The 26100-nt window shown below is 33.9% G+C and overlaps 1 protein-coding gene across 1 annotated transcript in view; it reads right to left on the reverse strand.

Moving 5' to 3' along the window:
• Positions 1-26100, reverse strand: part of LOC111154359 (contactin 5) — a 560291-nt gene that overhangs the window by 148192 nt on the left and 385999 nt on the right. The window contains exons 12-13 of the mRNA XM_022513913.1: positions 15988-16115; positions 13275-13450 (exon numbers count right to left, since the gene is read on the reverse strand). Coding sequence (XP_022369621.1) covers positions 13275-13450; positions 15988-16115 — 304 coding nt within the window. The remainder of the gene's footprint in view (positions 1-13274; positions 13451-15987; positions 16116-26100) is intronic.

A 26100-nucleotide genomic window follows, 5' to 3' on the forward strand; every position in this document is an offset into this window, starting at 1 on the left:
ATGGCAATTAGACAGTGGATTTCAGAAATGCTTGTGTAAAATACCATCACTATATTTAATAAGTATTTTAAAACAAATTTATCAGTATGCTTTATTTGTGAGGCTATCAGCAGTTAAAAAAGATAAACGATATTTGATAGTTTCAATTAGGCTTATTAGTAAGAAATCCTTGAACTGTTTAGTACAATGTTGTATCTTCACATGTTAATGGATTCTAAATTATTTTAGCTAATTTTGCTTCAAGATAGTTCTTTTGGTTTTGCAGATGTGTAAGGTATATGACAAGATATTTAGAAATTATCAGTTAGATTATTACCTTACCTTACTAGTTGATTAAATAAACTTTAGTATTATCCTTAATAATAAATTCAATTGAACATTAATTAAGTCTTTCTGCCAATGACTTACTTGGTTAATAATTCAAATTTCCCTTTCATAATTTACTTCTCTCAACAGTACAAAGTCTCAATACTATAACACTTACCACATTAAATAGTTATTTAAATATCTGTATTGATTAGCATTCTAAAAGAAAGATCACACTTTAATGAACCATGTATTTCCTGCCATAATGTAGTGCTATACGTATCGCATGTAACCATTAAGTTTTTGTAAAGTGAGAAACTGTACTAAAATTTTCCATGATTTTTTTTTTTTTTTGGTATATTCCTTTTGTTTGTTTGTTTTTGGTAAGGTAGTTTAACAAATGAGCAGAGAAATGAGGAAGTCCCTATATATGAGCATAAAATTATAGTTGTTTATATAATAACTAATTTAACAAATGTTTAGCAAATAATCTACCAGGCATGATACCAAGTGCTCAAAAATGGTGAAGAAGATAGATATGATTCCTGTCCTCAAAAATATATAATTTAGTAAAGGAATAAATGTGGATGGAAGCAGAAATTCTTATTTTACCCTGTTTTCTTTAATTGTTTTATATTTTTATAATTGCTTCTAGAATAACAAGCAGCCTCCTTTAAAAAATCACATGCGGCTTCTCAGGAATTATCTCAATGACCCTGAATATTGAATCTTAACATTGCAGTAGTTAATTTCTTTTTTATATACTCCATAGAAAGCTTTAAGCAACATGTAAATTTATGTAAAACACATACACTTATGCTGAGAAACATATAATTTATCCCTGAACTTAATTTGGAAAAATCTGGCACCTTTAATTTTACTAGGAATATGTAACTTGCGTTAATTGGAACCAAGAAAAATCATGACCATTTATTTAACTTTAAAAGGTGATATGAGCAGCTTTCTTTAAAGTGAAATTTCTATAGTAATTATTAGATGAGGTTTGCCTTAACTGTAAGATCACCATTCATTATTATGATTTGGTATACAAAACCCCAGTATCTTTCTGATTTTCCTCATGCTCAGTCCCGACCTGGAATGTCTTCTCCCCTTTTGCTTCTTCTCCCTGCTTTTCTTTTTTTCTTTTTTCAAGATTTTATTTATTTATTTGACAGACAGAAATCACAAGTAGGCAGAGAGGCAGGCAGAGAGAGAGGAAGGGAAGCCGGCTCCCTGCCGAGCAGAGAGCCTGACACGGTGCTCTATCCCAGGACCCTGGGATCATGACCTGAGCTGAAGGCAGAGGCTTTAACCCACTGAGCCACCCAGGCGCCCCTCTCCCTGCTTTTCTGCAATACTTCTATTCTCCTGTAAGACTAGTTTAGGCACCCCCTGCTCAGTGGGAAATGTGCTTCTTCCTCTCCCTCTGCCTCTCTCCCTCCTCTTGGTCTCTCTCAATCTCTGAAATAAATAAATAAAATCTTAAAAAAAAAAAAAAAAGGCTAGGCTCAGGTATTATTTAGTTTGAAAATCTCCTTTGCTTCTACAGGTCGGATAATGTTTAACTTAGACTGAATTCCCTCAGCACACTTCTTCCATTGCTCTTGCCACACAGCAGCAGCTTATATGCCTTCTCCTCTGTTAAAACTATTCTCCTCAAAGGCCCTGCTCTATCTCAGTTGTATTCATATACCTCCCATAGTGTGTTTGTTATTGATTACTATAGAACCCTCAGTTCCTGGACAGGTGCCTAGTGTGCAGGTGCTTAATAAATCTTTGTGGAACTGATATAAATTCAGCATTCATCTACTGTACACTGATAAAATACTCTATAGAGCCATTAATTCTTTGTTAAAGATAAAGGTGTTGTGATTTCTAAATTCTCTAAGTTGATCTTTTCCATTTCTTTTATATAAGGGATATCAGATGAAGAAAGGAAGTGAATAATAATAGCCCAATAGCTATCTCCAAAATTTCCTCTTCCTCTTTTACAAGATAGAAAACATTCTTGAGAGGCTACCTACTGAGTTATTAATTCTAGATTCGTAAAGTTCACTTTTGTATTGCAATATGATAAAAATAGTGCATGAAAGAAACTAGAGGATTTTGAAAAGCTAAAAGCTAAACACATCATAATACTTACACATGCTTAGAATTTAACACAAAACAGATGCAGAAAGAGAAATTGACAAATAAAATTAGAATTTCAAAGATGTCTTGAAAATAATGGCCTCTCAAAAACCAACTCTTTGAAAATCACTTTGAGAAATAATATAGGAGTCAGTCTAAAACACAATACTTACATATCAATAGTGTTTCAAAATGTAAACTTAACCGTGTTTGCTTATAAAAATCCCAAACCTTATGTGGTATTAGAGACTAAGGACAGTCTTTTATTTACTAAGGCTTTCAGAAACTAAAATGAATAATCTTCTTTTATATATTATTTTTACAGGCTGGAAATCCTAATATCAAGGTCTTTATTATATTATGCATTTCATCCCTCTGCATGTTAAATTATATCCCCTGGATTCATAGATACATATAGGGTACTTTTTAAAAATAACCAAAAACTTATAAAACATCTCAGCATTGCCTCAATATGATAACTAGAATCCATTGTGTTTCTCTTTTATTATCAACTCCTGTGGTTATTATAAAAAAAATTACTTTTAGTAAAATATCTAAAATATTTAAATTTTCTTGTGAAGCAAAATGAATAAAACTATTGAAAACTGATGTTCTTTATAACTTTAATAGAAGTTAGAAACTTTCCTTGGTTAACAATAATAAAAAAGATTTAGATTTAGAGACCATAGTTGACAGCTGTTTCTAAGTGACCTACTCTCAATGGTGGGTTTTTAATTTATCTACTCCTACCTTTGCTGATTGCCTTAGCAACTCTACAAATATTTATTTATTCTCTAAGATAATTTCTTCCAAAGAACAGTTGTGACCTTTGTACTCTACATTCTTTGCCTCATTTTCAGCGCTAAAAGCAATGTAACATAAATGCATCTCATAACCATTTTGAGAGAATGTTCAAAAGACTAAAAGAAGTTGATAAAATTGGGTTCATACACTATAAAATGATACAATTACAGCAGCCAGAAGAGTGAGCTTTAATTAATGGGAAAACAAACCCACAGAACATCTGAAGAGGCAAATACAGGAGGATATTTTAAGATGTTTTTCAATTCATTCTCAGCAACTTTTGTAAGATGCTTTTTTTTTTTTTAACAATTTGGTGATTTGCTCTTACAGAAAAGAACAGACGATTTTAATGTTTTAATAGTGATAAAATAAGTAAGGTTAAAAATAGGCTGAGTTGCCCAGCTAAAGAGGTAAAACAATAGAAAAAAAAATCTTTTTATGTCTTCAGTTTTCAAAATGACATAGTGAAGAATTACAGATATTATTCATCATATCTTTGTTTTGAAACATCAAACCATATTTGGAACAGTATTCATGGCAATGAAGTTTTAAGCTCAAAGAAGCTCAAATGATAATGGTAGCTGTGTCATAATGTGCCTGTGTTGCCCCTTCATCTCTCTCCCTTCATGGGCTGAGTGCTTTACATATGTATCACTTGCTTGACTCACAATGTTGTTGTAGGAGTTGAATGAAATAATACATATAAAAGAGGAAGGGCAAAAGTTCACTTCATGATGTAGAAGTCAATTTATTTATTTTAGCCTAGGTCTTAATTGTATAATGAAACTACTTTAATTTTATTCTGAAATGATTAAGTTAACATTTGAAGAGCCTGGTTGAAGAGTCTGATTTGTAGGCTTGTCTTTAAAAATATACATAACGAACATATTTTTGGCTAAGTGACAGGAGATGGCTCACGATGGTAGTTTGCAAATATGAGGAAAAAAACTTGCATATTATAAATGTAACCACATAATCATAGTATAAACTTGATAGGAGTGAGTGATTTTAGATTAATATATGCAAATAGTCCCAACAATGAGAATAATTGACCCCCAAATTTTAAATCAAATGAAGGATATTTACTATAATTTAACACTAAGTTTACTGAGAAAATAGAAATTTAAAATATTATATTCCTTTTCTTCTTTTCTGAAAACAACCACAAATAAAAACAAAACCAATTCCTACATCATACTACATCATAGGTTATCTGGAAAGTACCTTTTGAAAAGTACCTTTGAAAAGAAGTAAATGAAATAATATTTGAAAATTTAGCATGTTGCCATATATCTTATAGGCATTCAGTGGATGAGAGCTATTATAATTATTTTTATTATTACTCATCTCTGTTTCCAGTGCTTTCTCAATTGGTGGCATTTGTCAATATGGATGTCTAAGGTCAGAGTTTCAGAGAAACAGTCTCTGAGATGGAAACTCCATTAACGAATGACTTTGGGATCAACATTTGTGGAAAAAATGAAGAAAGCGGAATTGAGCAGGGTGAGTATTTAATTATAATGCATTCATAGCAAGGGTTTCAGCTTATCTTTTATAACCATCCCTAGACATTCATCATCCCTATACTTGGGCATGGACTGGAGAGTTGGGGCATAACTTGAATCAGATATCTCTTTTTGGCTAAGGGCAATTCCCAGAGAGGGGATCTGGTGAGAAGTAGCAACCACCAATAGTTTCAATGGCTTTGGAAAGGAGTACCTCAATTTTGAAAGAAGAATCTGGGCAATACACCATGGTATCTGCCAAAAACGCCTACAGTATCCTCAATTAAAATGGACACAATTAGTTTCCTTCCTAATGCAATTCATTTGAGCCGGCTCACAAATCAATATGAATATGAAAGAGAGCTAAATACAAGAAAACAAGAGGAAGACAGAGGTATTTAAAAAAAATTGTCAAGATTTGAATAGCATCCTCTTAAAAAATAAATAAAAGCAAACACCGTGTGCAAAATTGGAGTATTGAGAAAAGAAGAGTATTAGGCTTTGATGTTAATTTAGGTGTTCATTTCAGTAACTTGTCTTGAACATTTGATATGCCTAGAAAACTACAATCTGATGATTTAAAGAGACTTTTATTTACTTATTTTAAGCAGTTTAGTATATATATACTTTATAAAGATATTTGCTGCCTTATAAAAATAAGTCTTTATTAGATTGGGACAGGGAAGTAGTTCCAGAGTCAAAATCCACTGATTACTCATCCATGTACAGTTGCAAGATAATTGATAGAAATTTAGAGCAATAATGATTCATGATACAATGGAAATTCTGAACTGAAACTCAAAATATTTGGAGTATTTTGTGTGAAAATTTATATTAGAACTTTGTTATATATATTTAAAAACTAGTAACTCTAAGTAATTCATTATTGAAAGTGATTTAGAATTAGGTGACAATTTATTTTAATAAACTGAATCAGTGACATAGTTGCAAAAACCTATTGGGGTCTACCAATGGTCATATTTCCAAAGAAACAGTCACTTTACTCCAGATTAAATTCATCCTTTGGTTGGATTAAAAACAACCAACCTAAAGAGAATGTAGTATTACAGAAATACCATCAAAATTAACACACACATGGAATGGAAAAATAATTTTGGAGAAAAACAAAACTCTCAAAAGGAAAACAATTATGGAATCCTAGATAAGTAAGCACTTCTTTTTTTGTTTTTGTTCTGTTTTCTGTTTTTTGGGTTTTTGTTTGTTTGTTTGTTTCTTTGTTTTTTTCAGGTAAGCACTTAATCTCTGGAAATAGTGAGCTAAAAGCATATTTAAATTTTGGAGTTTATAATCCAGGAAAGCGAATTCTAAAGAAGTAAGGAATGTTTTCTATTTCTCATTCCCCCCTTTCCCAATCTAATAACTTGAAACATCCCAACTGGCTCTGATGAGAATCTCTAGAAAGTATGGTATTTTATCCCCTGAGAGATCACAGAACACAAGTTATTGATTGGATTTTTCCCAGCATAGCCTACACTAAAATTGCCTTTCTCTATCAAGAAGCTTTATTTTTCTTTTCACACTCTCTCAGAAAAACAACAAGTAAACTTGTAGTTCTTCACTAAAAAACACGGAAGAGAAACTAGTAACTTCTCATATCATCCATATGCTATGAAAATGTATCATAAAGGTAAAACCACTGTCAAAAATGGACCTTTAAATGAACAAAAAGGCTCTGTATCTTCACTATAATACCACACCCAGAAATTTTGTTTCTGTGGACTATATTCAAATGAACAAAGTGAGTCCTGTCATTTGGATGGCTTAAGCTATCTTTTTATACATGATAATGGTGGAAGCATTACCAGATTCTGCTCCATTTGACCAACTATGAATCAGAGTAAATGGAGGTGGGTGGGTAATCAACATGGTGTTACTACTCAGCTGTGTCCCTGGTGGTATTATGACCCACAGATTACTCAGATGACATCCCCAGGAACTAGAGAAGGGTCTTCTAATAATCAACTATCTTAGAGGTCATCTAGGCAGTCACCTTTCATTCAGTTCCAAATTTGCTCAAGTGAACATTCGATTTTGTGTCAAAAATGAAAAAGCAAGGAAATAAACTATTCTGTTACAACAAGATTTAATTATATTAAAAATCTCTGAAGTAATGCAATAGTTGGCTAAGCTGAGAAAATGCTTTACATCAAATTGTTTTTTCGTTCAGCAAAGATTGACTGAGTAGTTATTTTGTGGACATCCATAGTGCAAAGTAATAAAAAATAAAAAAAGTGTATTTGTTTCTGATTTTAGGGATCCCACAGTTTATCTTGTTTCATGAATGTATAAAATGTTATAGAATAATAGATTTTAATGGCATATTTTGTTCATGTTCATAGGACTACATGAAACATGTACGCATACTAAAGAAGATGGGCATTCTTTTTTTTGTTATGGGAACTACAACTACTTTGAAAGAGTAGTGAGTGGGTGGAGGATTTTCTTTTAATCTAACATAGACAAACAGGGAGAATGAATGTGGCACATTTTCCTAGAATGGTCTGAAAATTTTAAGGTCTTTGAGAATAATCTCTCTCCTTCTTAGAGACTGAGATTTGATTAGTGATTATTCTGTCCTATTAAAATGACAAAGTGACTTCTTTTGTTAGGTTAGGTGAAAGATTAAGAAAGAGGTTATAAAGCAAATATGTGCCAGCCAAAAGTTTGCAGCCGAGAACTGAAAGCTGGTGGGTTACCAGGACATTGGGATTCACAGCAACACTGAGAAACAGGAGGCAAGTAATCAGGTGATGAGGAAGGACAAGCCCTTTGTCAGGCAGGGAGAAGGTAGGGCTCAGAGTCCAGGAGGACATACTACTTGAAAGTACAAATATTACTACTGAGTAGAATGAGCCAAAGAAAATGTGTGCCTTTGACAGTTACTGATCTTCTGCTCTTTCACACATTCCCTGATTAGTTACAAAGACCTCCACGATTTAGACCTGCTAATATGATGATGAAGAAAGTACAACCAATGCTTGAGATGTCCTCAGAACTTTGTGCCTTAGCAAACCCTGGCAGTGTGTCTGATGATTTCATTCATTTTTACAACATTAATATTGACCCATCAGGAAAGAAAATGATACCAGCTGAGCATGTACTGAATTCGATTCTGAGACTTTTACAATGCTTAGGAAATAGATGTTAATTCCCAAGAAGGTAAACTAGGAACAGAAATAACCATAATAGGAGGATTGACATAGGCTAGAACTATTCAGCTAATGTAAAATCCTTACAACATTAAAGAGTTTGTATTCTGGTCCCTTTTCATGTATCTAATATTCCACAAAAACCATGGATATGAATCAAGTATGTTCCTTTATGGTTTCTATTGTTGGTATACAGAGTATCATAGTTACTCTTAATCTTCCAATGCTCTGACATTCAGATCTGGTTGGTAATGGAGTGGACTACTTCATAGGAGTGAGTTACTCATCACCAAAAATGTCCCATCAGACACTAATTTATTGATGGAATATCAATCAATCTAGGACAAACCCTATAATCTCCAATATCCCTCACAGCCCTGAGATACAATATCTTTTCCTATCTTAGGTTGCCTTTCTCTTTCTTCTTTTCCTATCCTGATGAACTCTATGTCAGGTATCAGCTTTTCCTCAAATAATATTACTTTCATATAATTGTTATGAGGAATTGACAAACTAGTGTGTGCACTATATATATATATATATATATATATATATATATATTAGCTGAGTACTTGGCATACAGTAGGTGCTCAATTCATTTACTCGTTTTCTTCCAAAATGATAAAAATTCACATTAATCTGTTTCTTTTATGACCTCCAAGAATATTCAGCTGTAATAAAAAAATAGCAACTATTTTTATAGTCATATTTTTCTTGCATTACCTAATATTCTACATTGTCTTTATTTTTTTTTAAAGATTTTTTTATTTATTTATTTGACAGACAGAGATCACAATTAGGCAGAGAGGCAGGCAGAGAGAGAGGAAGGGAAGCAGGCTCTCCGCTCAGCAGAGAGCCCAATGTGGAGCTCGATCCCAGGACTCTGGGATCATGGCCTGAGCCAAAGGCAGAGGCTTTAACCCACTGAGCCACCCAGGTGCCCCTACATTATCTTTATATTAAAGACTAGAATCAAATCATCATTTTTTTTATTTCCCACAGTTTTTTGACAATGAATGAACACATACGGTCAATGAATATGGATGAAGTAAGCTTTATAAAAAAGAACCAATAAATAATGCATTTTAAAAAATCACACTGTATTTAATCTTGTCTCCCTTATTTAGTACTCATGTGGCTTGGAAAAGTCTTGTGATTTAGTTTCCTTATTAAAAAAAATGGGGTCAAATATCCCTACTATGCCTTCCTGGTTATATTGTTACAACCAGAGAATTGGGTAAATATGAAGGACACTCAAATAATGCACTTTTATTTGGTTGCTCATTTAGTTACGACTTAGTATGTTCAGAGAATTCACAATGGGAAGCAGACCATCCTAATTACAGATATTTGGGTTTTTTCTCTTCCAAAAAACAGAGCAAATTACATGCTGCCATGATATTCAGTGCAACTATTCTTTAGACATTATAAAAATTAAAGAAAGTTTACATTTTTAATGAAAAATTAGGAATTTCAAGTCTATGGAAAACAATGGGTCACTACAGCTCTCCATTAAGACTTCAGCTTTGGGGTTACCTGGCCATGCTCAGGTGCTGTCCAGACATCTGGAGAGTATTAAGACGTTCTTGCAGAACTCTGACCAACATAAGCTATTATGTCAAAACACAATCGAAAATGCCTTATTTGATAATAAGGTGGTAATTTAAGAACAAAGCTTGTAATGGTCAACTCCTCATTGCTTAACCAGAATGAATATAAAAGCCACAAGCTGTTCGATTCCTGCTCCCCAGAGCTGTCTGAACTATCTTTCTAAAAAAAACAAATCTGAATCACATGAGTCCCTGCTACATTCCAAATACAACTCCTGTTCCATGGCTTGAAAATCAGTGCCTTTTACAATAAGGTCTCTGCTGCTTTAAAAAAATATATATATTAAAAAATATTGACTTACAATGACTATGTGCCCTCACTGTGCTGTCAGGGCAGGTGGTTCCTCACTGCTCCTGAAACATTCTCTAAACCCTTCTGCCAGACTGTCTTTGCTTTACCTACTCACTCTGCCTGAGATGCAGTTCATTCTGCTCACCATCTAGCAAAATCCTACCTATCCAGGTCAGGTGCAAATTCCAGCTCCTCCTGGCCTCATGCACAAGGTTCTCTGGGGACAACAGTTACAGCAGATCACTAGCTCTCATCCTGCAGTCTCTCTTTTAAATTGTGCTCTCCTAGAGGGGAAGGTCCTTTACTTTGATCCTCCACAGTAGTTAGCTTGAGAAACTGAATTGAAATTAAAAACTTAAGAATAGCGTCACTAATTTGCCACATTTAGTTAATTCATATCATTGCCAAAAAAAGTGACTTGGGTGAATTGGATTAAATGTTTATATATACACTAATGGATTGCTTGAACCCTTTTAACAGTGGCTTTAGTAATTTGGATTCACTTCAAATCAGTCAAAGTCCTGGATTTATAAAACATGGAGTAAGTAAAATGGGCAAGGGAAATAGTAAAATTTTCATTATAGATGTTTTAATTTAAATTTCAAAGCAATAGCTATTGCTTTTTTTTAACTGGATATATGTTTATCTACTCACTCTCTTATAATGCAGTCTGAAAGCTGTTTTATTTAAAACAAAAGTGTATTGAAACATTGTATACAGATTTTATGATAGCTACACATAAACAGCTTTATCTAAAAAACAATGACTGTGTAAAAAAGACACCAGCACAATTAGCTGAAAAGTAAAGAATTTCATTAAGCTATATATTATCATCTACGAGATGTCATTGGTACTTTTTCCCTCCCAGAGATTTGGTTGTTTCAGTTGACACTTCGCAGTGTTAATGTTAAAAAATATACTGCCTTTTCTTTTCTGAATTACCCCTCTTCAATCACCCATTGCTGGTTGAGGTCCCAGGGCAGTTAATCCAATCAAAGGCACACTCTTCTTTGCTTGAGTCCCTGAATCTGTTTGGTTTTCTTACTCTGCTGTGCTAGCCTAGACCCCTCAGGTCTCTTTAATGGCTCTCCTTAGAAACTCAGAGTAGGCCATTAAACACCTTCCCTTCTGAGTGAGCTCTGTCCTGTCCCTCCTATTCCCAGAGTCTTCAATTGGCTTCTCAAACAGAAGATAGCCCGCAAGTCCGGAGGCCTTCCCAAACCTCCCTTTTACATAACACTTTCATTTCTCCTTCTAAAACATATGATTTTAGGGATAGAATGTTTTTTTTCTTTTTTCTTTCTGCGTCCTCAATGTCATAAAATGGAATTGTCTCCAGTGTATGTCCTTGAAGCCAGACAAGGCCAAATCAGTGTTTGAGGTAACTGAGAGAAAGGGGAAGAATTTCTTTTACACCTTGCAGGTTTGAAGCTTCCAAAAATTTTTAAGTACATATGTATTTCTCTTAATTATTCTAAGTACACTAAATATGATGAATGCTAAATTACCTTAAAGTTAAATACTTTTTCACTTCTCAGTAGGATAATTTGCTTTTTTCTTCTATTCTATAGTTCCTTATCACTTCTATAATCCAGAGCCTAATTTTAACATGGCTTGTAACCATATGGGTTTGCATGGAGTAAGGAGTCAATTTTGTACTATTTAAGGGCAAGAAGAGCATATGTATAAAGAGGAAAACAGCAGGTATTATTAACTCCCAACCTTATGAAAAAGATAAACAGTAATTATTGCTACAAAGGAATGATATCAAACCAGAGTAATAATGTTTAAGAGGCAGAAACAAGAATTCATACAATTTTACCAGGATGATTAATTTCTTTGTTGGTATTTTAAAGTAAGGGACATGTTTATATGAAAAAAATATTCATTTTAGACATATTTTTACTTTATACATCTGATCACCCAAAATGAATGTTTACAGACAATTTTAAGAAGATGTATTTTGATGGTATATTTTTTGTTTTCAAATGTGATATTTTTATACCACATTTTTCTGCTTCTGTTTTATTTGTTCACAATCTTAAAGAAATTGTTAACCCCATGTAAAGGAAAAAGAAAAGTCACAAATCAGAGGAAAATGAATTTAATTTAACATTCTCTAAATATTTTACATAAAACATAACCATTAATAATTAAAATTAATTTATTTGGTTAGATCTAAATAATGCAGTTGGTAATTATTTCTTATATATAGTTTCTCTCATTATTTTCAAAGTAAATCAGGATGAAAAGATAAATGTAGAAGAAAATGTTTAATTTTGGTTAAACTGGTGAATCCAACAAAGATAGCTCATCTTTATTCTTCTACTAATATAAATTTATCAAATTCTAGAGTGAGAAGGGACCTTAGCAATTTTTGGGTGCAAGTCTTTCACTTTACTTCTCTATGAGTTTAATGCCCAGGAAAGCCAAGTCACCGGCTTTTTGTTACAAAGCCAATTAGGGATTGAGCTGATACTTGACCCAGAAAATTCCTGACTTTGGGTGTAGGACTTTTTTCACTGTATCATAGTACCTGTAAAATAAAATTCAATCTAAACTGAATTTTATTTGGCTTACTACAGCTGTAGTTTTTCAGTGCTTCCCAAAGTGTTTAGAGAAGAATGAATGGATATTAATAATGGATATTTAGAGAAGAATTAATGGATTTAATATAAAGAAGTATTTTAAATTGGATTTGCAGGCATAAACTGCATTGAGATCCATCTCTTTAGCCAATGTAAAAGGGATATTTCAGCCAAAATATCTGTTACCGCAGTTCCATCATCCTTCTCTCTCTCCCTTTGTTACTATGTCACTCTTTTATCTTAAACAAAGGTGTGGAGGAAGCAGGTCTTTTTCACTTCCTTATTGAGAACACTGTGTTGTTCTATACTAAAGTATTTGGTTCAAAAGATCCCCACTTCATTTAGTTGATTGCCACATAGATATTACAAAGAAAGGATTTGATAGACAAGAAATGAATATACCTATGAAAGCTTATCTAAGGTTGGTGTGTATTTTTGACTATTGGTTGCATGTTTAAGCTCTGTCTAAGCTCATGTTTAATTCCTCTGAGGAATTAAAGAATCTCCAAAATCACCATTTCTTGAGGAGTAGGACAAGCAGGCTTATTTCATTTATTTATTGAATCATAATTACTGGTAAGAGTGCTTAAATAACCCTAGTATGTAGCAATATAACATCTAAGAAGTAAAGTGCAAATATTGATAATATTAATCAAGTAAATAAAAGTGGGAAAGAAGCCAGATTTGTATAATGAAGTATTTTCAATTTTTTACTGGATTAAAAAAAATACTTTCAATTTGATGTAACATAAAATAACAAAGTAATTGTTTGAATCAAACTGATTTTTTTCCTAGATAAGAAAGTTCTACATTTGAATATAAATTTTAAAAATTATTAGTACTCAACAAATAAAAATATATTAACTTACGGCCCTGATGCTTTCAAAATGTCCACCTTCTTTCTCGAAATCAATAGGCTGTCCTTTTAATGTCCAGTAGAAAGTAACATCCAAACTAGCATCATGAATTGCTTTGCAATTAAGGACAATGCTTTCTCCCACTGTTAACTCTGTTCTTTTAGGAGTAAGTTCTATTCTTGTAGGTTCTACAGAAATAAGAATATATTAATTAACATAATTGACACATAGTATTTCCTTGTACTTCATATTTTAAGTAATAGAGAAAAACTTAAACAAGAAATTTATGCAATGCAGTTGCTCTAGATACACATCTTTAACTAAACTATTATTAATTAAATATTACCTTTTTTGTATGCTAGGGCATTTTGCTATACTTGTGTATGGAACTGATGATTTAAAAGTTACTATTCCTTTTAAGAAGTAAACTTATGCAAAAAAGATAAGAAAATATATAACGATAAGCAGCATTTGGTATTCCCAAAGAGGGAAAATTAGAAAAAAGAAGCTGTAACCTTGTTGTCTGCCTTCAAGGATCATTAAGTATAAATAAAATGATTTTTACAATAAAAATTGTTCCATATCTAAGGAAGAAGAATTCAAGTGAGTTAAAAGAAGGTTCAAAATCTTCTTTAAAGATTATAGGAAGCAACTCCCCTTAAATTACTATTTTAACAGAGGTAAAAATATAATACTGTTATTATACCAACTTATATTTGCTTTATACTCTACAAAACCCTTTAATGAATAGAAAAAGCGCTGCTACCTTATTTGAAATAATCACTCTTGATGAATTAAGGATCTTTTAGTTGAGATCCAGAACGAAAGGCAAATTACTGAAAGGAAATTTTTTTTTAATGATTTTTATTTATTTATTTGACAGACAGAGATCACAAGCAGGCAGTGAAGCAGGCAGAGAGAGAGGAGGAAGCAGGCTCCCTGCTGAGCAGAGACCCTGATGCTAGGCTCGATCCCGGGACCCTGAGATCATGACCTGAGCGGAAGACAGAGGCTTTAACCCACTGAGCCACCCAAGCTCCTGGAAGGGAAATTTTTTTTGAGAAAAAATGTGTGTGTTTAATTATTTAATGATTCAATTAAATTTTTTAAAAATAGATACCCTTTCATTGTGTTTAGAGCCAATAAAGGTTAATACTGCTGTACATCTAAAGGTTATTTAAGCTAGTGATCAAATAATTGAAATATGGTATTTTTAATAAAGTAGGGAGGGGATGGAAATAATTTTGACTTAGTCCTTTTTCCTAATTAGATTTCTAATTGTAGATATCTCAAGAAGACTGACCCAAATGATTAAAAATTAGGTTAATTTTCCTAGTCCAGATCTGCTTTTGGCAATAGCATAGTCTGATGAAGCATCATTCTTAACCACTCATAAGATCCTTTAATATGTGACATCCTTCCAAGCAGTCAGAGAGGAAAGTACAATACCAGAAAAGGAATGTAAATGTTACCATTCTAGAAGTCGGATATTCCGTGTGGCTTCCTAAATTCTGGCTTCATCAGAGAAGACAGATAATCACAGCATACTGATTGTAGTTTAACTTTGTGAGAACTGGAATGTTCTGAGTAATTAAATATTCCATTTAACTTGTGATTAACAGAAACGTTTTTTGTTATTATTTTAAAAATGTCTGTGAATTCAACATTGCTTCATTATGACAAAGATTCTTTAGCACATAAGACACAGATTAGCAGATATAGTCAGATTCCCATTATGTATGCTATAAATGAAAGCATCATTTAAATTATTTTCCTTTCTTCATCTTTTCCTTCCTTCATCCTTTCATCTAATGTTTGCTTCTTTTCTAAAATATCAGAGTACTGGCTGTTTTAATGACATTTTTATTTCTAAAGAAAAAGAAAACTTAATATTTCTATATTTTTATACCCAGGTATGATTTACTATTTAATACATGCCTACAGGGAAAAAGTTGATTGAAGATATAGTTCAGTTGGAAAAATTTTTCTTTGCCAATTGATGGGATTTTCTGTCTAACATATGAGATTTTCTTTGTACTAAAGAATGATATGTAGTCTCAAAAAATGTTCTAGGCCAAAAAGAAAAAAAGTTCTAGGCCAAAATCTAGTTGTTAGAACTAGAAAACTAATAGAAACATTTATGTGGTAATATTTATAACACTAAAAAATGACAGTGCTTAAAAATTCCATTGATGCAAACACCAAAGAGCAGGTCAGGTAACTGTTTACCTGATACACACTCTGACACCACAATGTTTATGTCCTCCTTCTGCTACTCCTTTCTGCCCCAGACCCCCAGTTGCAGTGATAACAAAGGAATATTACTGATTGATGTTAAAATTAATCTTGATAGAGGAAAAATATTTTTATATTGTTGGAATACTTTTGGATTTTGAGACATCCAGTAAAACTTCAGAAAGCTTTATCTCCTCACATATTTTGTTTCTAATATTTTGTTTCTAATATTTCTAACATTTATTTCTTCACATATTTTGTTCTAATGTTAAATTTCTACCAACAAGGTGTTCTTTTCTTTATGGTCTTCTAAATAATGGAAAGGGACAATTGGGATGTGTTAGTTCCATGTTTGCAGTGTATCTTATCTTATCAATAGGAGCATGCAGACAGATATGAGCAAACACATTTTACATGCATGTTATATTTATTCACTTTCTGACAAAGCCATGAAACTATGCTTATAACACAGTTAGCTACATTTTCTTACCTTTTACAGATACTGAGGCTATGATTTCAGCAGAACCAAAGATGTTTTCCCCTTGGCAAACGTACTTTCCCTCATCAGATTTAGAAGCATTTAGGATCCGTAGACTTCCGTCTGGAAGAATAGCTATTCTGAAAATTATTAAAAAAGGTTTTTTCCTCTTTTACTTCAAATAAGCTAAGTGGTAAAAAATTCTGATGATGTCTGAAACCACCTCCAAGGTAATGATAAATAAGATAAAGGGATCACTGTGAAAATATACAGTGATAGTAGAAATGTTTTACCTTTCCCGAAATTATGCAATAAACCCACTTAATATCTTCTTATATTTAAAAGGGTTAGGGAGTTACAGGTTATTTTTCTTTTGACCCTTTTTGACAGTTAATTTTAAAACTTGCAGGAAAAGGTGACCCTGAATTTCGTTATTAAAACTTTTACTATAATATCACCCAGTGATATTTTAATATGAAGCTTGAGTATTTTACTTCAAACCCAGAGTGACCTCAAAAATCAAATATAAAAAGAAACAGCATAAAAACATAGAGGAAGACAAGTACAGAACATAAATTAATTGTACACAGCCAAGAAATGATTTATGGTAGTTTCTCTACAGTGCCACGAGTGCAGCAAGGGTATGAAAATGAGACCTGATACCTGATACCTGGGCTGCTCACACTGCACTTCTTAAATATAAAAACATGATAGTTGAGTTTGCATTTGGGCTTTTCTGAGACCTTTGTTAAAAGTGTACCCTGAGTCATATGAAGGTGAAAAATTAAGGCATTATTAAAATATTTAGAAGTTCAGCAAAAATGAGGTTGACATTTGGGATTATCATATTATCCTGTGTATTCATCTTCCCAGAAATATATGGATTTCAAAGTTGATTAGTACTTTTGTCTTTTTTCTCCCTTCTATACTCCTGAAATATAACCCATTTTTTTCACCAGTGCATTAACCTCCTCAAGCAACCTGAAACAAAATAGCAGTGGCTTTTATGGTTTTATTTAATATGCCACCAGAGTTTGGACTGACTTTCAGGAAAGAGAAAGTAACAGGTGTTTGGTAAGAGCCAGTGGCCCTACTGAACTTAAATACTAAAATCGGATTTCCCTAGTTCTGTAAAGAATAGTTTATTCAATGGTAATATAATAATATTATACTGTTTAAGAAAAAAAATATGGGTGAAATATGTTTAGTCAATATCCTTCATGTTTTTTAAAATATGTATTCAATCTTGCCAGTCACAGAGAACTGAGTTATTGAAAGCATTGAGCCTTTCGACAATTGGATTAGATTCTAGGTTGCTGACTATTGCTTATAAATTTATACTTACATACTGTTATCAATAAAGATACTAGTTTAAACACAGCATACTCTTTTCAATATACATCAGAACTGTTTTACAACTTATAAGAAGGAAAACAAACTTAGAGGCAAGCCAAACTAGGAATAGAGAATTTGCTTTTGTAGTTTATGTCTAGGAGAGACACTAACTTCAGACATTTGGAAAACACAGTGCCTTTAAATGTTATAAAATCTATTGAAGATGGCCAATGCAAGATTCTGATGATTAAATACAGCTCATTTTGTATAAAAATGAAATATATTTATTCCATTTAAATTCCAAAGGTACACATACTATAACAGGATATATTTGAAAGTAAAAATTATACTTTTCATAAACAAATGGTAGTATCTTATAAGAATTATAAACTTTATTGAAATATAAATTATAATATTTTACTAATATTTTACAAATACCTATATTTTATTGATTAGCATAAATTCTAATCTAGGAGGTGAGAAATTTGGCCTAGAATTTATTTCATTTAAAAATATAAGTGCATCTTGGGGCACCTGGGTGGCTCAGTCATTAAGCTTCTGCCTTCAGCTCAGGTCATGATCCCAGGGTCCTGAGATCCAGACCTGCAGGGGCTCCCTGCTGGGCAGCAAGCCTTTCTCCCTCTCCCACTCCCTCTGCTTGTATTCCCTCTTTTGCTGTTTCTGCCTCTGTCAAATAAATAAATAAAATCTTTAATAAATAAATAAATAAACAAATAAATGTATCTTAAGACCCTGGGAGTATTTCGTTTCCTGATTTAAGATAAGTCCTTTCTCTCTGACAGGAGGCAATATATTATACTCTCCTTTTAAAGATAGTTTATGAACACCCCTATATTTTAAGCTACTTGAGGAATGAAGAATTTTGGATAGCATGCAGTTTTTTTATCTGTCAAGTGGCAGTGTCATTTAACCAAAAACCTACCTCCTGTTCAATAGTAAATCTTTTTTGGATGAGCTCGTATATATATTTTTTAATGTAGAAAAGATAAAACAGTTGAGACACTGAATGTGATTTACTTTATAATGTCTGGTTATTACATATATAATTACTTAGATAACTGAATATCGATTTAATATTCTCTTGCACTTTCCAAAATTTTGTATATATTCTCACCTCTTCTATTACCATGTGTCTCCTACATTTTAAATTTTCAAATTTGGTGATTAATTCTGCTGAGAAGTACTTGAAACTGGAGTAGCGTGGTAAGGCAGTGGTTAGGTAAAGGTCTCTTGGCGATATGGAGAGATTTTACAAATGCAAAGCAGCACTCTAGCATTCAGTACCAAATCATGCTTTCCATATTTCTATCTCAGAATTTCCCTATGAGGTTCTGCCTAGCCCTGGAGATGTCTTGGTTCTCATTTTGTACTAAATCCCTGGATCTCTGCCTTATTAATCTGCCCAATACCACAGTCTATCTAGAATAGCACTATGTTTACTCTTATCTTGCAAGGATTTATTGCTGACAGCCTGAAGCCAACTTCATCTCCAAATTTCAGAACCATTCCACTTCCCTTTTTGGCTTAAATATCAGATACCCCACAAACAGTTTAGGTTCTTCCAAGTAGACTGCTTCCCTGGAAATACTACCTATTTATCTGCCATCATTTTAGAGATCATGCTCTGACTTCCACAATATATTTCTTTTTGGTATCATATCATACATAGTGCATATGATATTATAGAATGATTAATCATTAATTAAGATTATATGCTTTAAAGTCAGAGAGAGCTGATTTCAAATCACTGCCATTGACTAGTATGTGTGTGATTTTAAGCAGTTTATCTCTTTCCTTATATATAACATGTTATAATTACATTTAACTTATTCTTCAAAACTATTAACTAAATGTAAATTTGTGTACTTTAGTAGTGTTGATAGCCATTAACTGAAAATGTACTCAAAATCTAAATAAAAATTTTGACAAATTTTAAAAGGAAAAAATAGAGTGTTGCAAACCTCAAGTATCTTGGGGTGTTCAGTTAATCTTTTCTTGGGGACTAATATCTGAGATGAGAACTGAAGGATGAGAGGAAGTTAACTAGGAATTAAGTGTGGGGAAAGGAGAGGGAATAGCATTTGCAAAGGTATTGAGGTGAGAAGGACCACAAACTCTTGAAGAACTAAATGGCCGATTATGATGGCAACATATAAAGGGGGGTGGGCCCAAAGTGAAACTGGAGAGGTAGGTAAGGGCAAGATCATGTAGGATCTAGTGTAGTATGGGAAACATTTAATCTCTATTTTAAGGTAATGGGAAGCTGCCATTTTAAAAAATATTTTATTTATTTATTTGAGAGAGAGAGAGTGAGCACATGAGAGGGGAGAAGGTCAGAGGGAGAAGCAGACTCCCTGCGGAGTTGGGAGCCCAATGCAGGACTCAATCCCTGGACTCCAGGATCATGACTTGCTGAAGGCAGTTGCTTAACCAACTGAGCCACCCAGGTGCCCGAAGCTGCCATTTTTAAAAAAATAACTTATTGAGGTGTGTAGGCATATAATAAGCTCACTTATTTAAAGTAGATGCTTTGAAAGATTTTCACAAGTGGATGCAGACACAAAACAATGACCGCAATCAAGATAGTCAACACATATATCACCCCAAAGTATCTCTGTGTTCCTTTGTATTCTGTCTCTCTAACCTCTTCTTATCATACCCCTATCACCAAGCAACTACTGATCTGCTTTCTGTACCTATGGTAAGTTTGAGGTCTTACATAATTTTATATAAACAAAACCATAATATTATATACGCCTTTTTGTTTATGTTTCGATTAATTCAGTTAAGAGAAAGCTGAGATTTATCTGTGTAGTTGTGATGACCAATAATCCAATCCTTTTTTACTGCTGAATAGAATTCCATTTTGTGTATATACCACTACTTGTTTATCCATTCATCTTCTGGTGGACGTTTGGGTTATTTTCTGCTTAGATCTGTTACAAATAGAGCTGCTTTTAACATTTGTGTAACAACTATCTTATAGATAGTTTGCTTTTATTTCTTTTAGATAAGTATTTAGGACAAATTACTGGATCATAGGCTTTACATTTATTTTTTATTTTTATTTTTTAGAAGATTTTATTTATTTATTTGAGAGAGAAAGGGAGAGAGACAGAAAGAAAGAGAGAGAAAACCAGCAGGAGAGAGGAACAGGAAGAAGGACACACCCCACTGAGCAGGGATCACAATGCAGGGCTCAATCCCAGGACCCTGGGATCATGACCTGAGCTGAAGGCAGATGCTTAACCAATAAGCCACCCAATATCCCTATGTTTATGTTTAATGTTTAACTTTTTTAAGGGAAATCCTGTACGGTTTCTAAGCAGTCATACTACACTTTACTTTCCTAGGAGCATTGTCTGAGAATTCTTGCAACACTTGAAATGATCAGTCTTTTTAATTTTAGCTATTATAGCTATTAGGTAGTAGAATCTCATTGTGGTTTTTAGTTGTATTTTCTTAATGACTAATTATGTTGAGCATCTTTCAAGTGCTTATTTCCCATCTATATATCTTCTTTGGTGAAGTGATCAAATATTTTGCCAATTTTTTTTTAAGATTTTATTTATTTATCTGACAGACACAGATCTTAAGTAGATACACAGACACAGATCTTAAGTAGGCAGAGAGGGAGACAGAGAGAGAGGAGGAAGCAGGTTCCCTGCTGAGCAGAGAGCCCGATGCGATGCGGGCCTCAATCCCAGGATTCTGGGATCATGACCTGAGCCAAAGGCAGAGGCTTTAACCCACTGAGCCGCCCAGGCGCCCTATTTTGCCAACTTTTTAATGAAACTGCCTTCTTATTCAGGTTTGACAGTTTAAAAAAAATATATTCTAGCTATAACTCTTTTTACAAGTGGAAAAATTGCAAATATTTTCTACCAGTTTAGGCATGTCTTAATATTTTTCCAACAGCAGAAGTTCCTAAAGTTGATAAAGATTAATATATCAATTTTATTTTATGCTTTGTGTTTTTGTGGTTGCATTTGGAAAGTTTACTTAACCTAAAGTCACAAAAATGTTTTATTTTCCTCTAGAAATGTTATAGCTTTAGGTTTTATATTTATGTCTATGCTTCTTTTTAAGTTAGTTTTTCTTTATGCTGTGAGGTACGAATCTAACTTTTTCTCCTGGTTATTTTACTTTAGCATTTTTTAAAATTTTATTTTATTTTAATTCCAGTGTAGTTAACATATAGTGTTATATTAGTTTTAGGTGTACAATGTAATGATTCAACAATTCTCTACATCATCCAGTGTTCATCACAACTACTGCAGTCCTTAATCCCCATCATCTATTTTACCCCTCCCTCCACTCACCTCCCCTCTGGTAACCAACAGTAGTCACAATAGTTAGGAGTCTGTTTCTTGGCTTATCTTCTCTCTCTTTTGCTTTGCCTTGTTTTATCTTGGTCATTTGTTTTCTTTCTTAAATTCCACATATGAGTGAAACCATATCATATTTGTCTTTCTCTGACTAGCTTATTTTGCTAACTCCATTCATGTCTTTGCAAATGGAAAAATTTTATTCTTTTTTGTGGCTGAATAATATTCCAGCATCTATATCATCTATATCTATATGTATATCTATATCTAACATCTATATCTATCTATGCATGCCACTTCTTCATCCATTCATCAATCAATGGACACAGGTTGCTTCCATAATTTGGCTATTATTAATGATGCTGCTATAATCATAGGGGGTGCAAGTATCCCTTTGAACTATTATTTTTGTATTCTTTGGGTAAATGCCCAGGAGCCTGATTGGATTATAGGGTAGATCTATTTTTAACTTTTTGAGGAATCTCCATACTCTTTTCCAGAGTGGCTGTACCAGTTTGCATTCCCACCAATAGTTGATAAGATTTCCTTTTCCTCCACATCTTCACCAACACCTGTTGTTTCTTGTGTTTTTTTGATTGTAGCCATTCTGTCTGGTGTGGGGGGATATCTCATTATAGTTTTGATTTGCATTTCCCTGATAAGGAGCGATGTTGGGCATCTTTTCATGTGTCTGTTGGCCATCTGTATGTCTTCTTTGGAGAAATGTCTGTTCATGTCTTCTGCCCATTTGTAATTGGATTATTTGTTTTTGGGGGATTGAGTTGCAACAGTTCTTTATGTATTTTGGATAACAACCCTTTATTGGATATGTCATTTGCAAATATCTTCTGCCTTTTAGTTTTGTTAGTTGTTTCCTTCCTTGTGCAGAAGCTTTTTATTTTGATGTAGTCCCAATAGTGTATTTTTTCCTTTTATAATCCTATCTTCAGGAGACATACTTGGAAAAATGTTGCTACAGTTAGGGCCAGAGAAATTACTGCCTGTGTAAAATTTTTATGGTTTCACTTAGGTCTTTAATCCATTTTGAGTTTATTGTTGTGTATGATGAAAGAAAGTGGTCCAGGTTTATTATTTTGCATGTAGCTGTCCAATTTTCCCAACACTGTTTGTTTAAGAGACTGTCTGTTTCCATTGGGTATTTTTTCCTGCTTTGTTGAAGGTTAATTGACCATATAAATATGGATTCATTTCTGGGTTTTCTGTTCTGTTGCAATGATCTATGGGTCTATTTTTGTGCCAGTACCATACTGTTTTGATCACTACGGCTTTGTAATATAACTTGAGGTCTGACATTGGTTGGTCCCTTTTTGTTTTTAATTAACTGTTTTATGCATTTAAGTGCTTCCATGTTGGGTGCAAAAATATTTATAAATGTTATATCTTCTTGTTCAATTGCCCCATTTGTTATTATGTAGTGTCCTTCTTTGTCTCTTGTTACAAACTTTGTTTTAAAATCTGTTTTAATATAAGTGTTGCTACTCTAGTTTCTTTTGACATCCATTTTCATTATAGATGTTTCTTCATCTCTTCACTTTCAATCTGCAAGTGTCTTTAGGTCTAAAATGAGTCTCTTGTAGGCAGCATACAGATGGACCTTGTTTTTTCATCCATGTTATTTGATTGTAGTATCTAGTCTATTTATGTTCAAAATTATTGATTAATATGTATATATTGTCATTTTGTTACCAGTTTTGTGGTTGTTTTTGTAGTTTTCTTTGATCCTTTCTTCTATTCCTCTCTGTCATGGTTTTCTTTAGTGATATATTTGAATTTTTTCTCTTTATTCTTTGTATATCTATTAATGGTTTTTTATTTGCAATTACCGTTAGGTCTGTATATAACATCATCTGCATACAGTAGTCTGTATTAAGTTGATGGTCTCTAAAGTTTAAGGCCATTCTTTACTCCTCTCTTCCCTGAATTTTAGGTATTATGGTGTCATATTTTACATCTTTTTATTTTGTGAGTTCCTTGACTTTTTTTTTTTTCTTTACAAAAACATTTTTTTGATGCTTTTTTGTCTCATACTTCCATATTGTCACTTTTGGTCTTCGTACTGAAAGAGTCCTTCTTACTATCTTTTGCAGGCCTGGTTTAGTGGTCATAAATTCCTTTAGTTTTTGTTTGTTTGGGAAGCTCTTTATCTCTTCTTCTACTCTGAATGATATCCTTGCTGGATAGAGTATTCTTGGCTTCATTTTTTCCCATTCAGCACTTTGAATATATCAAGCCACATTTTTCTTTCTTTTTTTGATTTTTTAAAAAATTTTTATTTATTTATTTGACAGAGAGAGAGATCACAAGTAGGCAGAGAGACAGGCAGAGAGAGAGGAGAAAGCAGGCTCCCTGCTGAGCAGAGAGCCTGATGTGGGGCTCGATCCCAGGACCCTGAGATCATGACCTGAGCCAAAGACAGAGGCTTTAACCCACTGAGCCACCCAGGTACCCAAACAACTTTGGCTGTGCAACACTCTTCATGTCACATTTTTCTGGGTGGCAAAGTTTCTGCTGAAAAATCCACTGATACCTTATGAGGTTTCCTTTATAGGAAACTTTCATTTTTCTGCTTTTAATTTTTTTTTTCTTTATCACTACATTTGGCATTTTTAATTTTTTTTGTTTTTTTACATTTTTCCATTTTACTTATAGTGGGTCTTGGTGTAGATCTGTTTTTGTTGATTTTTGGGGGGGTTCTCTGTACCTGCTGGATATGGATCTCTCATCTCTTCAGCTTGATTGATTGCCTTATATTGCTCTATCCTCCAGGTCACTGATACATTCTTTGGCTTCCTGTTACTTATTGTTCATTCCATCTGTTATATTTTAAATTTCATTTATTGAGTTCTTCATCTTTGATATGTCATTTAAAAAAATCTCTTTGTTAAGGGTCTCACTGATGAGAGGTCTCACATTCTTTTCTCATGTTCAGTGAGTATTTTTACGATCATTACTTTATATTCTCTATCAGGCATATTATTTATTTCTGTGTTGCTCAGATCTCCTGCTGTGGTTTGTCATGTTTTTTCATTTGGGAAAAATTCCTCTGTCTCCTCAATTCATCCACCTCTGTGTCTGTTTGTGCATGTTAGGAAAGTCAGCTCTATCCTCTGCTGAGGTCCTGGAGTGCCCTGCAGTAAAGTGTTCCTTCTTCACTAGAACCTGCCACTTACAGGAGTCTCTTATGTGTGCTGCCTATAACCTGCTATTGTGTTTGTGTAGCATTCACTGTTGTGAGCTGTGATTGCTCTCTGTGGTGCTAGTGAGACCTAGGCAGACTGACTCTGAGGGGGCATGATCCTTGGAGGGCTTGGGGTCAGTGTGACAATGTTAGCAACTTTTGCACCAACTCACTAGTCTTAGACCAGATTCTCTGAAGTAGGGTGGAGGCCACAGTTACAATGTGCATGAGTGGCATCCACCAGATAATAAGATGCATGGCTGAGGTAGTGGCAAGGAGGCCTGGCAACTGGGTGTGACACACAGTGTCTACGCATGAAGAGAGGCTGCTCCCAGAGTGGGGAGGTCACTGGGCATGGCATACTGTGTCCGCAAAATTTGCACTAAACTGCTAATCCTAGGCCTATTGCCCAAAGTACATCAGCAGTTGGGAGTGCAGCACATAGCAGAAGCCATTGCCAGGGCATTTGGTGTCTGTGCCCCATAGCTGGGTGCATTGTACTGTGTTTGTGTGTGTGGTGCCTGGTCAGGGCACATGAGGAATTAGCAAAATTTTCACTGAGACACTAGTCCTAGGCTAGATCTCCTGAAGTTCAGTGACCATCAGGTGCATGAAACCAGGAGGCAGTGGCTGGGCAGAGCATATGCAGTACTAACAAAATTTGAGTTGAGCCCAGAGACTTGGCCAGCAGGCTTAAAGAGAGCAAGTCCTCAGGAGAACTCATAGGCAGGGCTCACAGCTAGCAGGTTAGGTAGCAAGTGTCTTTGTAGTTCCAGCTCCTGCAGGTGGCTCTGTATTTATGGTAGGGGGCAAGGGAGGAAAATGGTGGCTACCAACCCCTTTGTTCCCAAAGAAGTCCCCCAACATGCTCTATAATTAGTATAAACAAATCTTTTTCCCATTGTGCAAGCTGCCACTTCTATGTTGCTCTACTTGGGACTGTTGTCTTTTAGGGGCAGGGACCCTGTTATCACTCCCCCTCATGGCTCCCCCAATGCTGAACCAGCTGACTTCTAATGCTCCAGGTTCCAAGTCCCTCTGGATATACAAACTCATGGAATTCAGCCCCATTCTCTTTCAAGACCACACATTATGGGATTCTTTTTCCCTGTGTAGGCTCTCTGGTGTTTTCCTTTCTCCACAACTGGAGCTCCCTCCCTCCTATGGGCAGCTCCCAGCCACCATTTCTGCCCTTCCTGAATTCTCAGATATGGCTTCTCTTCTACACTTTATTGTGGAGTT

This window comes from Enhydra lutris, unplaced genomic scaffold (assembly GCF_002288905.1).
Source record: "Enhydra lutris kenyoni isolate GAN:26980312 unplaced genomic scaffold, ASM228890v2 scaffoldscaffold37, whole genome shotgun sequence".
Lineage (NCBI taxonomy): Eukaryota > Metazoa > Chordata > Mammalia > Carnivora > Mustelidae > Enhydra > Enhydra lutris.